We start from the raw sequence: 16786 nt of genomic DNA, 5'->3' as shown, positions 1-16786 counted from the left end.
GTTGTAAGCGTAAAAACCATTTTTTCAATGCTGTTATAATTTTGAAGAGTTACAAAAGGAAAAGTTGTAAGTTGAGGACTAGCTGTATAGTAGAACATTTTGATGAAAACAGAACCTTTAGAAAATTAAGCATTTGTAAAATAGTAAATAGAAAAAGCACACTTAGGATTTTCTACCCTAGCTTCTTTTTCCTGTTGAACTAGAAGACAAACTTAATAACCATAGTCATCTTCAAATTGCAAGTAGTTTTCTGATCCCACAATTGGGATCAGAATTTCAGTTACTAAGCAGTGTTCACTTTACTAAGTAAGAATACTAAGTAAAGTGAGATGTCAGTTGCTTAACACATTCAATACCATTACTCCTAGCAACCATCACCCAAGAATCATGGTTGGTAAGTGGAGGAAGTGTGGAAGTGCCATGGGGGTGGGGAAGGCTCGATGTAGGCAGGTGAGTTGGGGTGCTGCAATTTGGTGCAAAATCACAGATCCCCCTAGAAGCCTCAGCTTCCCCACCCAGCCTAGCAGTGTGTGTGACTGCAGGGCTGTAGCAACTCCCACCCACCCATGTAGGGCAGATTTGCAGCCCTCATGCAGTCATAAGTGCAGGTGAGCTGCCAATTTTGATCCTGTGACATCCAGGGACATTGCAAAAGCTGTAACTTTGGGCATGGATCATAAGTTCATTTTCCAGTACAATCATACTTACAATTGCTGAACAAATGGTTGTAAATTGAGCATTACTTGTATCTAATCAAGTGGTTTCAGCATGTTGTTTAAATAACATGGTTTTCTATAACAAGACAAGTTTTGAATTTCAAATCTAAGAGGTAAAAAGCAGTTTCGGGACTTTTTAAAACCACATTAGAGAGAAACACTAAGCTTCTTTTCTTCCTTCTTGAAAAACCTTAACATTGCTATAATCAAAAGCAAGAATAGTTTACCCCCAGTTCACTGATTAAGTTCCTTCTTTCTTATTGTATATTATTTCTTTTCTAGAGTTCAGAGGTGTGCCATGTTGCAGTTTTCGGAATTTCATGAAAGACTTCTTAACAGCCTTTGCAAAAAGGCAGAAGATGGAGTTGTGACAGAACATGCTCAAAGTCTTGTATTAGATATCCTGTGTTGGCTAGCAGGAGTTCAATCCAATGGACCAGGGAGGTAAAAATAAATAAATAAATAAAGGGACCCCTTAACAGATTTCTTACCTTGGTTAGAAGTACTCAAAAGTAATGATTGGGATGTAAAGTCTGCTTTTGTTTTTAATGTTTCAGTTCAAGAGAAACAAATGAGAGTTTGTTGTCAAAAACAAGGACGTGTCTCTTCCACATAATTCGAGTATGCTTCTTTGAAGCAGGGCGAAGCATAGCACATAAATGTGCACGATTTCTAGCTCTTTGCATAAGGTAATAATTTAACTTGGTTTTTTTTCCAGCTTAAAGTTTTCTTTTATTTGAATATGCTAGCTAACATAATGTAAGATATGTTAACATAGATTATCTTTTATAGAGAAAATTAATATTTTGTAGCTCGATCCTGTGTCTATGTAGGAGCCATTTCCACCAAATTTAGTATTTCTAGATAGATAGAAATTGGATTGCACATTGATTAAGCCCTTTCTCTGCTGAGACCTATGTATGTAAAAACAAAACAAAACATCTGAATAATGTTTGCCAAGGAACAAAATAAAATATTAAAATAAAATTAATTATATATTTTTGTAGTAATGGGAAATTTGAACCAAGTCAACAAGGATTTAGCTCGGTCCTTCTGAAGGCTTTGCTTGGCAATATATCTTATTTACCTGCAGCGGCAACTGGAGGTAAGATTAAGATTTTTGTTTTTGGAATCAAATTTGATTTCTTCTGATACTTTCTACCTGTTTTTCTTTGTTTGATATTCTTTTCTGTCTTAATACTAATCTTGCATTTAACTTACTACTCTTTGTATACGTTAATGTTACGAACATACACCCAGAGTAATATAACCTAGGAATACTGCCTGAATAGGTATCAATGCAAACTTACCACAATCTGTTAAAATTGATTGACGGAATAGTTTATTGAATGTCCCAAAGGTGCTTTTTCAGGATGCAACTGGACTTTCTTTTTTCTTTGAAGACATTTCGCTTCTCATTCAAGAAGCGTCTTCATTGACTGGATGGTGGGGAATAGAAGGATTTATATTCCTTGCAGACAGCTGGTTGTTTGCATTCTTTTAGAGAGTCATTGAGACCACTTGGAGGTTTATCTGTGTCCTCAGGGTCACCTGCAAATGGGTGTGGAGCCTTCTGGGCTGCAGGATGTTTTCTGTTTTCTTTCACTATTGAAGACAGGAGCAGGCTGTTGGGGATAAGTCTGTATTGTCTGCATCTCAAACTGAATTGCAAATGGTTCCCGTAGTCTGCAATTGTTCTGGAAATCCGTTCAGACACACCATTCATAGGGTGTTCATCCCAAAGTGCATAGCTAAAAGTCTATGGATATTCTCAGTCCTCCAGGTTATGGTTGTCCCAAAGGTGCTTTTTCAGGAGGCATTGGATTTTCTTTCTTTTTTTCCCTCTGAAGACGTTTCTCTAAAAGAATGCAAATGACCAGCTGTCTGCAAGGAATATAAATCCTTCCATTCCCCACCATCCAATCAGAGCTGAAGAAGCATCTTGGATGAGAAGCGAAATGTCTTCAAAGAAAAAAGAAAGTCCAATTGCCTCCTGAAAAATCACCTTTGGGACAACTATGACCTGGATGACTGATAATCGCCATAGAATTTTATTGAATGGATTTTGTAGGTGTCTGTAAACATATAGTTAAAGATTGCTTTTCTATCTGCTTAAGGCTGAACATCTATATGTGTTCTTTTTAGGTTCTGTGTATTGGTATTTTGTTTTGCTGAACTATGTAAAAGATGAAGATTTAGCTGGCTGCAGTACTACTTGTGCTTCCCTGTTAACTGCAGTCTCTAGACAATTACAGGACCGATTAACACCCATGGAAGCACTCCTTCAAACAAGGTAACAAGGGAAAAACTGCATCACTTTTTATTCATTTAATTGCTAAGGTTATCCACTCATCAGCAACTCACAATGGGTGCTTATAACGGATTGTAATGAAATAATATCAGTTAGTTAAGAACAATGATAAAACAACTGGGGGGGGGGGAGACACAACAATTAAGCAGAATTGTCAGAAGTGGCGTCATCACATAATCAGAGTGAGTTGGGCAGTCTCTAAATTTGCTAAATAAAAATAAATAAAATAATGTACTAGCTCAATGCCTATGTTACAAGCCAGCTATTTAAGGCTTTCTTAAAGGATAGGTCTGGGGTCATAAGGGCCTTGGAAGGAATTGCTGTTTCAAAAGGCAATGCAATGACATAGAAGGCCTATCTCATGGGTATGACATTGTTTCATATACAGTAGCTGAAGTATGTGTGCACTGTCAGATCCATACTGGATTGGCACAGATAATTGGAAAGGGCAATCCTGCAAATAACTAGATCTTGTACCACAGGCTTTGTTAATGACAACCAGCATCTTTGCTTATACACCAAAGCCCATTAGTCACTAATAAACTATAGCTTGCAAAGAAGAAGTATTAACATGAGGCATTACATGTATTACATGTACCAAGCAACACCCGTAACTGCTACATTTTGAACTTTTTAAACTCATACTTTTTAGTACTTATTCTTTGGGCTTGAAATAAGTAATATTGCTTCGTTTTTGCATTGTTTTTAAATAACAATTTGCTGAATATATTTGATGGTAATGTCAGTTTTTTGTTCCTTAAAATGCTAAAAGTTTGACAAAAATATTTAATAGTCTTGTACATTGATATCCTTAAAGCTATAAATATTTGATTGATTTTATTCCATTAACCAAATTCTTCACATCGCCTAGTATCCTGCATTACATTGTTTTTTCAGGTATGGATTATATAGTTCACCTTTTGATCCGGTGCTCTTTGATTTGGAAATGAGTGGTTCTTCTTGTAAGAATATATATAATAGCAGCATTGGCGTTCAGTCAGATGAAATTGATTTATCTGATGTTCTCTCAGGTAAGCCCATGTATCCACTTGTAACTGTGAGTCAGTCTTTTTTATAGTCTATATTGTTTGCTTTTGGCAATAACATGGTTATATAATCTTCATGTTGCAATTTGTCATCGAAGAAAAACAACCTCCTCAAAATAGGCTGAACTATATTTTCAAGAGTTGCATTGCTACAAGGAAATGGTTATTTTTTTCAGATTAGATTAGCCTTTGAGATAGGTGAGGTGGGTTACAGAATCTGTAAGGACATCTAGAACTCTGTTAGTGCAGGATGTTATAACCAAGTCTTAAAAACTTGGCAGAGGTCCTTTGTCTGTCATCTTATACCCAAGAGAATCCAGGCAAGACAATTTTGAGTTTCTTTAGGAATTCTTCTTGAGGTTTTCTAGGAATATGTATAATTTTTTTATGTGAATAAAAATGTCAGTATGATAATTTTGAATATTCTGAGATCAGAACAAACAGTTGGTCTGTTTTTAGTGGCATTGTTCTGATCAGAGGAAGCAATTTTAAAATTAATATTTGGAATTTCCCAAGAAAAACAAATTTTGTTTTTTATATCAGAGCAAAAGATTCTAGTTGCTTTGAGTTTGATTCCAATGGAACATTCTGACAGAATTGTTGAGTTTTATCTTGAAACAAAATGTATTCCCTGTTTTGTGCAGCATTCTTAAAAACAGAATAAATGAGGTTAGGACTGTAGGAAAATTGGAGACGATTCTTTCCCCTCCATTTTCAGAGAAAGCTTGAGCTGAATCCCAGTTCATTCTTTAAAAAAAAATTCCTGAAAAGTTATCTGTTTTTCTCATATGTGTTAATTACATACATAGGGTTTTTTGGGTTGTTTTTTTTGCAGGGGGGGGATTGGGCACTTAGTCATTTATCTTTTTCTCCCCCCCCCCACCCACATTTTACATGCATGATAGCAATAAAAATCAAAAAGTTATTTCTAGTTAATAATATGAGTAAACTGAATTATTTTATTTTTTCCCCCAATTCAGGGAATGGAAAAATCAGTAATTGTACAGCAGCCGAAGGTAGTTTTACTTCCCTCACTGGACTTTTAGAAGTTGAACCTCTACACTTTACTTGTGTTTCAACTAGTGATGGAACAAGAATAGAAAGGGACGATGCAAGTACGTTTACTGGTATATATATATTTTATTACTTTTTTCTACGTAAACCAAACTATTAGTAATCTGATATAATCTTTCCAATAAGAAAGTTACAATGAATTTGAGCTATTAATTGTTAAACAAAGGATATCAACACATTGTAATTAGTCACATAATTCAAGGTTTAATTTAATGATGAGAAAAATCTGACTGCCTTGGAAACCGATATTTTGATTTCCCTATTTGTACCATGAATGTTGAATCAAAGTTCCATTAAAAATTAGATTGTATCTGACTTTTTTTTTCCTTTTGAGATTAATTTCTTGCTCATTACCCAAAGTGTACTGTTTTCAAGATAATACCATGTTTCCTGCTTGGCCTTTTTTTGGGGAAGGTCTTATTATTTTTGAGGTGCAGGAGATGGCAAGCATGGTCACCTCGTGGCTGCTGCTGTGCTGCAATATTTTCAGGGAGGGCTTATTTTCAGGGGAGGATCTATTTTAGTGCACATGCTCAAAACCCGATTGGGCTATTATCTAGGGAGGTCTTATTTTTGGGGAAACAGGGTACTTTGTGTCTTGCTTTTCTTCATACGTGTCTTTTTCTTTTGTTCCTTTGTTTCATGCCAGTGAGTACCTTTGGGGTTACACCAGCAGTTGGAGGCCTCTCATCTGGGACAGTAGGGGAAGCCTCGACAGCCCTGAGTTCAGCAGCCCAGGTAGCTTTGCAGTCTCTCTCTCATGCAATGGCCTCAGCCGAGCAGCAGCTCCAGGTGCTTCAAGAGAAACAGCAGCAGCTTTTGAAGCTTCAGCAACAGGTTGGAGGCCATCTCTTTCATGATGTCTCTAAACTTCAAAAGCTGAGAGAATGGTTCCCTTAATTGCAGAAAGTCTCTCTCCTTTGTGAGAGAGAAAGGAAATCAAAAAGAAATCAAGCATAACTATCAAAAAGTACCTCTTTAGTAGCAGGTTAGAATGTAACAAACATTCTGACCTTCAAAGTGCACATGGGCTTTTTATTGGTGCATAAAATTTTTTCTTATATATGTTATTGTTCCATTTTCAAAAAAAGCTCACCTTATTTTGGATTATGAAAAAAACTGTGAAAGATGGAAAATGTACTTGGATTTCTTTCAACAGAAACAAATAGGTTGCTGTTTGATTAAGAGCCTTAAAAACAGAAACTTCTTTTCATTGCACTTGGGAAAAGATACAGAGTTGTATTCTATTCCTTCTAAAGTGTGTGTGCAGTCCATCTTAACCATTCTAATCTGTGCTAGTCAAGCTCAAAACTCGAGAATCTTCTGTTAGCAAATTTCAGCCTTAACATCTTCAGAAAATATTTTGCATCCGAAGCAACCTGGATGAAGCATTTAAATTTATATTAATTTTAGGATATCTGTGTTCACTTAGTTCATATGGTGCAATGACATACTTTTGCATTTAACAGATTTTTGTAATACACATTCCTACACTGAGTAGTCCGTTAAAATGGAACTTCCCTGAATATGCAAATTTGTTTTGTTTAAATGTTTTTAATATGAAAGAGCCATCACACATAATATAAGAATTTCAGGATGTATTCACAGTGAACATAATGGGTTCCTAAATGTTTACAAATGTGTGAACTAAGAACTTTGATTACATTTAGATTTAAGCTTTCAGCCTCATTCATTCTTAGATATAATATTCTATTGAATGTAGTTATACTAAATATATTTAAGACAATTGGGCTGCACTGGACAACTTCAGCTTGCATGGTTTATGCAACAGGTTATCTCTAAGAGACAAGTTCAGTAAAAAAAAATTAGGTGAGTCTTGAAGTGTTCTACTTTCATTTCTTGCACTGTTGTTCACTTTTTTGTGCTCCTTTTTGCATTCTTTTGATAAAAACCTTTGGTGTGTGAAATGAAAGCTGAAGCTATTTGCTTTTTTGTTTGTTTTGTTCATGCTGCTTATTGCTAATGCTTTTAATTGCTACTGCCTTCACGGGCAGCACCAGCCTACAGTACATATGCTGCTTTTATTTCCCCTGCAGAAAGCAAAGCTGGAAGCCAAACTACATCAGACAACAGCAGCAGCTGCTGCAGCAGCATCAGCAGTTGGTCCTGTTCACAACTCTGTGCCTTCCAACTCAGTAGCAGCCCCAGGGTTCTTCATTCATCCGTCGGATGTCATCCCACCCACTCCTAAAACAACCCCCCTGTTCATGACTCCGCCTCTTACACCACCTAATGAGGCAGTTTCTGCTGTTATCAATGCAGAGCTTGCACAGCTTTTTCCGGGTTCAGTCATTGATCCTCCTCCAGTTAACCTTTCTGCACACAACAAAAATGCACACAAGTCCAAAACGGTAACTAAAGAAAAAGAAAAGAAAAGAAAAAAAGCTTTCATAAAATTCCAATCTAACGATCATTAATGACAGGAACTATTTTGACTGCTTGGTAGTTTGCCTTTTATCTAAGAGTTGAGAGTGTATTTTGACAGGGAGTTTTGTTAAAACCTCTTATATAATAGCCCCAAATCTATTAAACCTACATTCCATATAAGGAAGCTAGTGCAAATAGCTTGTAAATGCTTTGAACTTTTCCATTGGTATGCTTAAAAACTAATTCGTATACAATATGAGTGATCAGTTTTTCAACCATGAGTTTTCAGTCTGCTCTTTTTTACTTTTGCACGCGCAGTAGCAAGTGACTAATACCAAAATACAATGTATTTATATATTGATCAGGTTTTTTTTTTCAGAATCCACTTGGAACTGGCCTTGCTCTTGCAATATCTCATGCTTCACATTTTCTTCAGCCACCTCCTCATCAGTCTATCATTATAGAGCGAATGCATTCAGGTAAAATAGTAGTTTGTAGGTTAATTCTTTCTAGGTTAATTTGATTTGAATATCTAATATAATAACTAGATTCCAAAGCTGCTACAGTGGTACCTTGGTACTCAACTGCTTCAAAACTGACGCATTTTGACACGAAAATGTTGACCCTAGTGCTCATCATTTGTTTGGTACTGGGTGTAATGCAAAAGGAAGTGGGGAATAGCTGTAGAGGGCAAACAGGAAGTCAGCCATACACGGAAGGTCACTGACATAAAAAAGGGACAGATAGGAAGTCCTTCCCACCAAAACAAAGAGTTGCATTGTAAGTCACATGGTTTATTTGGTACTCATCCTCCCGGAATCAATTAAAGACAAGTACTGAGATACCACTGTATAAGTATGACCAAGGCACAAAGGGTGATTTTGGGATTCATATATTTAAATTCCAGTTGGTGTTTTATAGCAAATTGATTTTTCAATTTCCCTCAATTTAAGAAGTTTGTTATGTAGCCTAGAAGTTGCTTTAAAATCCATAGAGCTGTATAATTAAACTCTGTATGCAAGATCAGTATTTCTTTATTTTAACTGAAAATATTTGCACATTAAATGTAGGAGATCTATGTTTAAAAATGAGAAGGGAATTGTGTGAGCCTCTTCCTCACCAATTTTGAAATAATTGTAAAATGATTTAGTAATTCTTCAAATAAGGGGAAGAGGGATTGGGAGTGTAGTCAAGGTTTACATTACATTTATTCCTGGTTCGGGTTCATAGGGTTGATTTTAACACTTCTCTAGCTATAGTTTGAGGGGAACCAAAAGACACAGGGATGTGGGTAGAAAAAACTATTGATATATCAGCCATAAATTCCAGAATAATCTGTATAGTGCCAGCAGTAACTAAACTGTAAATATTTCTTTGTTAAAATTAAATATTTTTGACAATATGGTTTCTGTCTTGTTAAATTGTGGGCCATGATTGCCTTTCTGGCAAAGGCTGGCAGAGATCATTCTATTGGTATTTCATCAAGACTATTTCTGTTCAAAGGTGCAAGAAGATTTGTGACATTAGACTTTGGCAGACCCATCTTATTGACAGATGTGTTGATTCCAACTTGCGGGGATTTGGCTTCCTTATCGATTGATATTTGGACACTCGGTGAAGAAGTTGATGGAAGAAGGCTAGTTGTTGCTACTGATATTAGCACCCATTCTCTTATTCTGCACGATTTAATCCCGCCACCAGTTTGCAGATTCATGAAGGTAAAAATTCTTTCAATAAAGATAATATATTCTAATGAATATATACTTCAATATGGTAAATGTTCTTCATGATAAATAATGCTCAGTTTTACAATATATTTCCTATTTTCAAAGAATGAATTGACATGGAAAGGCTGTATTTCTTCTGTTTCAGATTACGGTCATTGGTCGCTATGGAAGTACAAATGCCAGAGCCAAAATTCCTTTAGGATTTTACTATGGACATACATACATCTTGCCTTTAGAGAGTGAGTTGAAGATTATGCACGATCCTTTGCGAGGTGAAGTTGAATCTGCAAACCAGCCAGAAATTGATCAACATTTAGCTATGATGATTGCACTGCAGGAAGATATACAATGCAGGTAAAATGTGTTGTTGTTTCTGTTGTGTTGTGTTGTTTCGTTTATGTTGATGTGTTAGTTAGATAATTCAAGTTGTTGAATGTTAGCAAAGTGTTAGTCCTGTTTAAAATACTGTTATTTAACAGTATAAGTACAAATATTCTTATGTCCTGGGATCTTTATTAATAATTTATGTATAATTAAGACATTTTTTCCTTACCTCATTTACAGGTATAATTTAGCTTGCCATAGACTTGAAACACTTCTACAAAGTATTGACCTTCCACCACTGAACAGTGCTAACAATGCTCAGTATTTTTTACGCAAGCCAGATAAGGCAGTGGAGGAAGACAGCCGAGTATTTTCTGCTTATCAGGATTGCATTCAACTCCAGCTTCAGCTGAATTTGGCTCATCATGCTGTACAAAGGCTCAGAGTAGCTCTAGGAGCAAGCAGGAAGATTTTGAAAGAACAGAGTGATCCTAAAGAACTAATTCAGATGTCCTCCACAGAACAGTTGCGCACAATTATCCGATATCTTTTGGATACATTACTTAGTTTACTCCATTCTTCCAACGGTTGGTAGCTCAATTATTTTTATTAATAAAATAACAAACTTGTTAATTGGTCAGTGTTGAAATGATATGTGTTCGTGTCAGTGGGGATTTTGAGGCTTTGTAGAATGTTTCAGATTAAATGAATGAGACAAAGGTTAAGAAAATAAGACTATAAAGAGTCAAATTAAGGTTAATCTGAAAATTTCAGCAACTGTGTCTCTTAATTTTCTAAATTTACAGGAACTGGAGAATTGCTTTACCTTCAAACTTCCTGTCCACTGTTTTGAATATTCACAAAATGTACATCTCAGAGTACCCTGGTTCTGGTCAGCCTAGTTATTCTTAGTGTTCTCCCTGCCTAAGTTCTTGATCTACCACAAAATATAGAAATAAAGATAGGTATCACAGACAGTTGTACTAAAATTAGAATGAAATAAAAGGATGAGATCCAAGGGAGATAACTGATTATTATGGTTCATTTATTCAGTAAGGTACAAAAATTGAATAATATTGGATCACTTCTTTCTTTGAAACTAACGTACATCATATATGTTAACAAATATTGCACAACTCCAATTTTTTTATACAGGTAGCCTTCCACTTACAATCACAATTGAACCCAAAAGTTCCATTGCTAAGCAAGACAGTTAAGTGAATTTTGCCCCATTTTACAGCCTTTCTTATCACAGTTGCTAAGTGAATCACTGCAGCGGTTAAGTTAGTACCTACGGTTGTTAAGTGACTTCCCCATTAACTTTGCTTGTCAAAAGGTCGCAAAGAGTGATCACATGACCACAAAACACTGCAGCTGTCATAAATACATGTCAGTTGCCAATTTCCAAATTTTGGCTGTGTGAAAAATGGTCATGTCATTTTTTTAAGTCCCTTCAACTTCAGTTACTGAACAAATGGTTGTAAGTCAAGGTCTACCTATAAAATTAGACCGTGAAAATTTGTGATAATAATCATTTCATAGAGAGGATAGGTTTGTAAACCACTCAAAACAAAAATAATGGATTGCATTAAGAACTGATCCATTGCAAGAAATTATTTCAAACTGCCATCATTTTTAATAACATCTTGATATTTAGAATACCTTCTAACTTATGATATATAAATATGTGGGATTTGATGGTGTAGCATCTTTAACTGGGAAATGGCCTAACTTTTATTCACAGACAGGGTTCTTGTTTTTCTTGATAAGTCAGTCAAGATACTCCCATATAATTTGCAGTAGTGCAGAATTAATTAAAATATAAAACAAATATTTTCAGGTGCTATCTAAGCTGTCTTTATTCAGAAATTGGGAAGAAATCTTCACTAGTGAGTCTTTTTCCATTTCAAAGGTTTTTTATTTCTTTTAAAACACAAATATTTCATCATTCGTCAATCATTAAAACATCGAAGTACAATTTTTTTGTATGCCCCTCCCTCCCTCCACCCCCCCTACCACCCTCCTCCTTCCCCCCCCCCCCGACTTCCCAGAACCCGTACACGGTATGGATTTTTAACAAACACAGTCTAAAATCTATTGAGAAAAAAGAAATAAAGAAATTAATGACATTCTACATTGACCTTAGCTTCTTCTTGCTGAACTAACTGTAAACAATTTAAATCATTTCTGATCTTAAGCATAGGCTAACTGGAGTTTCTTGGTCCCGTATTTATTTTGTATATAGTCAATCCATTTTTTCCAGTCTCGTTTATATCTCTCATTTGAGTGATCTTTAAGATATGCCGATATTTTAGCCATCTCGGCTAAGTTTGTGACTTTCAATGTCCATTCTTGAATTGTAGGCAAGTCTTCCTTCTTCCAGTATTGCGCCACCAACAGTCTTGCTGCCGTTATTAGGTGCAGAATCAAGTTAGTCTCTACCACTGTAAAGTCAGTACATATACCTAGTAAAAATAACTGAGGAGTAAACTTTATCCTTCTTTTAAAGATATTTTGCATAATCCACCATATTTTTATCCGGAATGCCGTAACCTTTTGGCAGGTCCACCATATATGATAATACGTAGCATCGAGAGAACCACACCTCCAACATTTAGGCTGTACATTCAAATACATAGAAGCCAACTTTTTAGGATCTAAATGCCATCTATAGAACATTTTGTAAAAATTTTCTCTCAGATTTTGAGCTTGTGTAAATTTCACATTTCTTACCCAGATTCTTTCCCATGTATCCAACATTATTGGTTCTTCAATATTTTGAGCCCATTTTATCATAAAATCTTTAACTAATTCTGTTTCCGAATCCATCTGTATTAATACATTATATATCCTCTTTATATGCATTAAGCTTTGATCTCTTATTTGTTTAAACAAATTATCCTCAACTTGGATAAAACCAATTTTTTGATCTATTTTCCACCTAGCCTGTAATTGCCCATACTGGAACCATGTTTGAACTACCTTCTCCTCTTTTAATACCTCTAAAGATTTTAATTGTAATACCCCCCTTTCCGAGGTAAGAAGCTGTCTGTAAGTAATTCTGTCCTGTTTTTGTGCTATATTCATATTTTCAATTGCATGTCTAGGAATTGCCCACATGGGTATCTTGTCATTTAATTTATATTGGTATTTTTTCCAGACCCGCAGTAAAGCATTTCTTAAAATATGACTTTTAAAATTCTTATCCAATTTTTTGTTGAATAACAGATAAGCATGCCAACCATATACCAGATCGTGTCCCTCAATATTCAATATTCTATCATTAGTTAAATGAGTCCAATCACTAATTACAGATAATGCCACTGCATCATAATATAGTTTTAAATTTGGTAGTTTCAAACCTCCTCTCTCACGTACATCTTGCATTATTTTCATCTTTACCCTCGGCTTCTTTCCTGCCCATACAAATTTGTTGATACCCTTCTGCCATTCTAGAAGATTCGCATCTTTTTTAAGTATAGGTAACATTTGGAAAAGAAATAAAAATTTTGGTAAGATGTTCATTTTCACTGCCGCTATCCTACCCAACAAAGATAAGTGCAATTTCTCCCATTTTTTCATCTCTGTCTGTATACTATGCCAAAGTGGTTCATAATTATGCTTATATAATTTCCCATTTGAAGTTAAGATGTTAACTCCAAGTTATTTGACTTTTTTAACTACCTCACATCCTATCATCACTCCTAATTCTTCCTTTTGTTTAGTATTCATATTTATAGCTAATATTTTTGTTTTTCCTAAATTTATTTTAAAACCAGACACTTGACCATATTGATTAATCGTATTCATTAAGACCATACTGGATTCCTGCGGTTGTTCCAATATTATGACCAAATCATCCGCAAAAGCGCGGACTCTATATTCTTGCTGCCTAATCTTGATCCCTTTTAAACCATCCAAGCCCCGTATTTTATTCAACAATACTTCCAAAGTTATAATAAACAATAATGGGGACAAAGGACAGCCCTGTCTTGTACCTTTTCCGATTTGAAAAGAGTCTGTTAAACTTCCATTGACTATGATTTGTGCTGTTTGCTGTTGGTATATTGCTTTAATTGACTGTAAAAAATTATCTCCTATCTGCATTTTTTGCAATATCTTCAACAGAAATTGCCAGTTAACTCGATCAAAGGCCTTCTCAGCATCCAAAAATATAAATGCAGCAGGGATCTGGTTGTTCTTTCCCAAATATTCTAATGCATTAATAATTAATCTGACATTACTTTTCATCTGTCTCCCCTGTATAAAACCTGTTTGGTCCTTGTGTATCAATTGTTGAATAACCAACATTAACCTATTTGCTAATATTTTAGTAAAAATTTTATAATCTACACTCAGTAATGAAATAGGTCTATAATTTTTGGGTTGGGTAGTATCTTGATCTTCTTTGGGTATCAAAGATATAAACGCTGTCTTCCAAGATGGAGGCACTTTACCTTCCATTTGAATCATATTAAATAATTCTCTAAGAGGTTCTACCATTTCTAACTGTAAGTTTTTATAGTAAACCGCTGTCAAACCATCTGTACCTGGTGCTTTCCCTAACTTTAATTGCTTAATTACCTGCAAGATTTCCCCCGAGGTTATTGGTTGATTCAATTTTTGCCTGTGCTCTTCTCTAACTGAAGGTATTTTCTCTTTATCTAAATATTTGTCTATATCTAAACCATTAATTTTATCCCCTTTATACAGTTCTGTAAAAAATTCCTGAAATGCCTTTTGAATCTCTTCCTGTTGAAAGACCTCCTTCCCTCTGTAAATCAGTTTAGATATATTTCGAGTTTTCTTTTTTTTCCTAATCTGATAAGCTAACCACCTGTCAGGTTTGTTTGCATTACAAAAGGTATTGTGTTTTGCATATAATAAATTAGTGGCTACCTGGTCAGAGATCAACATGTCAAATTGAGATTTTAATAGCTTCCTTAACCTTTGTATCGCCTGGGTTCATTGTTAACTCCAACTCTTTTCTCTTAATTTCCTCTTCCATTTCTGTTTGTTTTAACCCTTGTTTATTTCTATGTGTTTTATTTATATTCATCAGCACTCCTCTCATATACGCATTGCTTGCATCCCATACAAATTCCATAGTTGTACCCTTTTTCATATTCAAAACAAAATATTCAGATAGCAATTTTTTACAATCATTAATATACTTTTCATATTTAAATAAGTTTTCATTCAATCTCCAAGACCTTCTTGCCTGCACTACCCTTCCCAACTCCATCCAAACTGGGTTATGGTCCGAAAGGACCCTAGCCGCAATCTTTGTCTTCTTGACCCTAGAAAGCAAATCATTAGTGGTTAGTATAAAATCAATCCTTGAAAAGGATTGATGCCTGTCAAAGAAGAAAGTGAAGTCATATTCCTCTGCATTTTTTTCTCGCCAAATATCTCTCAATTCAAAGTCATCCATGATGTCAAAGAAAGGTTTGGGTAACTTTGCTCGCATCTTAGTATTTAGGCAGGAAGTCTTCCTATCTCTCTTAGTGTCTATCACTCCATTTCAATCACCCAATAGTATACAGGAACTATAGTCCCACTGTACTAATTTAGCATGAAGATTTCTATAGAATCTATCTTGCTGTTGATTGGGGGCATAAATTCCCAAAAGTAATGTCTTTTTCCCTTCTAGGATTAGGTCTAAAGCAATATATCTTCCGAAGGGATCTGCTTCTATTAATTCAGCTTTCATATCTTTTCTTAAGTATACAACTATACCATTCTTCTTTTCCATAGCGGAAGCTACAAAATGTTGACCAAGTTTTGAGTTAATCATATATTTTTGATCAGTTGACTTGATATGAGTTTCTTACAAACAAATTACATCATTCTTAAACTGTTTGAGATAGTGAAATATTTTCTTTCTCTTCTGTGGAGAATTCAGTCCATTGACATTCCATGTTAAAATCTTAGTTGTCATCTTTGGTTGGCTGAAGCATTTTTAGAGCTTCCTGCATGGCCTGTTTAATCTTAGGCCTAGCTCCTCCCACTGCTTCCAGACTTGTTATTGTAGTTCCTTGATCGATGGCCGGTGATTGTTGATATTGTTGCTTTTTAGCTTGTTTCTCCATTCGTCTAGTAATCATGCGGCTAGGTCTTTGTTCCATAACACCTTGTGCTTCTAGAAGAGAGAGATGCTCCATCTTATCTGGTGGTTGTGTAGTTTGCTGTCTATCCTGTCCTTCTTGTGGTCTTTCTCCAGGTCCAGATGGTGCAGGGTATCCAGCCTTCAGTATATTATAATAAAAATCTCGGGCTTTCCATACAGAGTTGAGGCGATATCTTTGCCTATCAAATGTAAATATAATGCCAAATGGTGCATCCCATCTATACTGTATCTGACGATTTCTGAGTTCTTCGACCAAAAAAGCGTAGTCTCTCCTGGCTCTTAACATTTGAGGTGGTATCTCTTTCAAAACAATCAGGTCTTGACCGCCAATTTGAAGCTTAGTGTTATAAGACGCTTGTAGTACCATATTTCTAAGGTCTCTTGTAGTGAAGTATATAACGATGTCTCGAGGAAGCTGCTTCTGCTTTGCCAGCCAAGAGTTAACACAATAAGCTTTGTCGATTTGCCAGTCAAGGTTGGTCCCTGGTCTTCCCATCAGGTGGTCAAAAGCTTCTGATAGGATCTGTTTCAGGTTCTCCTGTTTCTCCTCACGCAGCCCCCTTACTCTTAATGCAAACTCCATTTGTCGATACTGTATCATAATAATTTCTTTTTCAGCATTTTCCACTTTTTGTTCCACCACCTCTGTTTTCAATGTCAAGTTGGTATTGGCGTCATTAAGATCCTCTAGACTATCTTCAATTCCAGAAACATGTTCTGTCAATACAGTTACAAGTCTCAGCATTTCTTCTTTAATTTTAACAACCCTGGCATCAATTTTCTCATAGAACTCCTGTTTAAGTCCTTTTATTTCACTTTTGATTTCTTCTTTCATTTCTTTTATTTCCTCTTTTCTCTCCTGCTTTATCACCTCTCTATGATCTGTAAGCTTATCTTCCATTTTAATTGTCTGTGCATTAAGAGCCACGCTTAGTTCGCTCAGGAAAAGTTCTTTCATTAACACATCCCCAGCAGGGGGCGTAGGAAGCGGAGGCTGCAGCCTTGTGGCTGGCACTGAGGATGTGCCCCTGGGGTTGAACCTAGTGAGTCGAAGGAGATCTAATTTACAG

At 35.6% G+C, this 16786-nt stretch overlaps 1 protein-coding gene across 12 annotated transcripts in view; it reads left to right on the top strand.

Annotated features, from left to right (window-relative positions):
• Positions 1-16786, top strand: part of BIRC6 (baculoviral IAP repeat containing 6) — a 148626-nt gene that overhangs the window by 34715 nt on the left and 97125 nt on the right. For 7 of the 12 annotated variants that reach the window (XM_014059024.2, XM_014059009.2, XM_014059053.2 and 4 more), the window contains exons 18-29: positions 999-1160; positions 1274-1405; positions 1724-1821; positions 2862-3009; positions 3925-4058; positions 5054-5200; positions 5797-5984; positions 7205-7519; positions 7915-8014; positions 9039-9253; positions 9408-9616; positions 9827-10173. In XM_014059024.2, the coding sequence (XP_013914499.1) occupies positions 999-1160; positions 1274-1405; positions 1724-1821; positions 2862-3009; positions 3925-4058; positions 5054-5200; positions 5797-5984; positions 7205-7519; positions 7915-8014; positions 9039-9253; positions 9408-9616; positions 9827-10173 (2195 nt within the window). The remainder of the gene's footprint in view (positions 1-998; positions 1161-1273; positions 1406-1723; positions 1822-2861; positions 3010-3924; positions 4059-5053; positions 5201-5796; positions 5985-7204; positions 7520-7914; positions 8015-9038; positions 9254-9407; positions 9617-9826; positions 10174-16786) is intronic. The other 5 variants (XM_014059002.2, XM_014059046.2, XM_087717963.1 and 2 more) reach the window with 3 other exon arrangements.

Source organism: Thamnophis sirtalis, unplaced genomic scaffold, assembly GCF_051295495.1.
Source record: "Thamnophis sirtalis isolate CommonGarterSnake01/CBP01778 unplaced genomic scaffold, rThaSir2_p1.2 scaffold_6, whole genome shotgun sequence".
Taxonomy (NCBI): Eukaryota; Metazoa; Chordata; class Lepidosauria; order Squamata; family Natricidae; genus Thamnophis; species Thamnophis sirtalis.
This window is presented reverse-complemented; position numbering and strand designations above follow the sequence as displayed.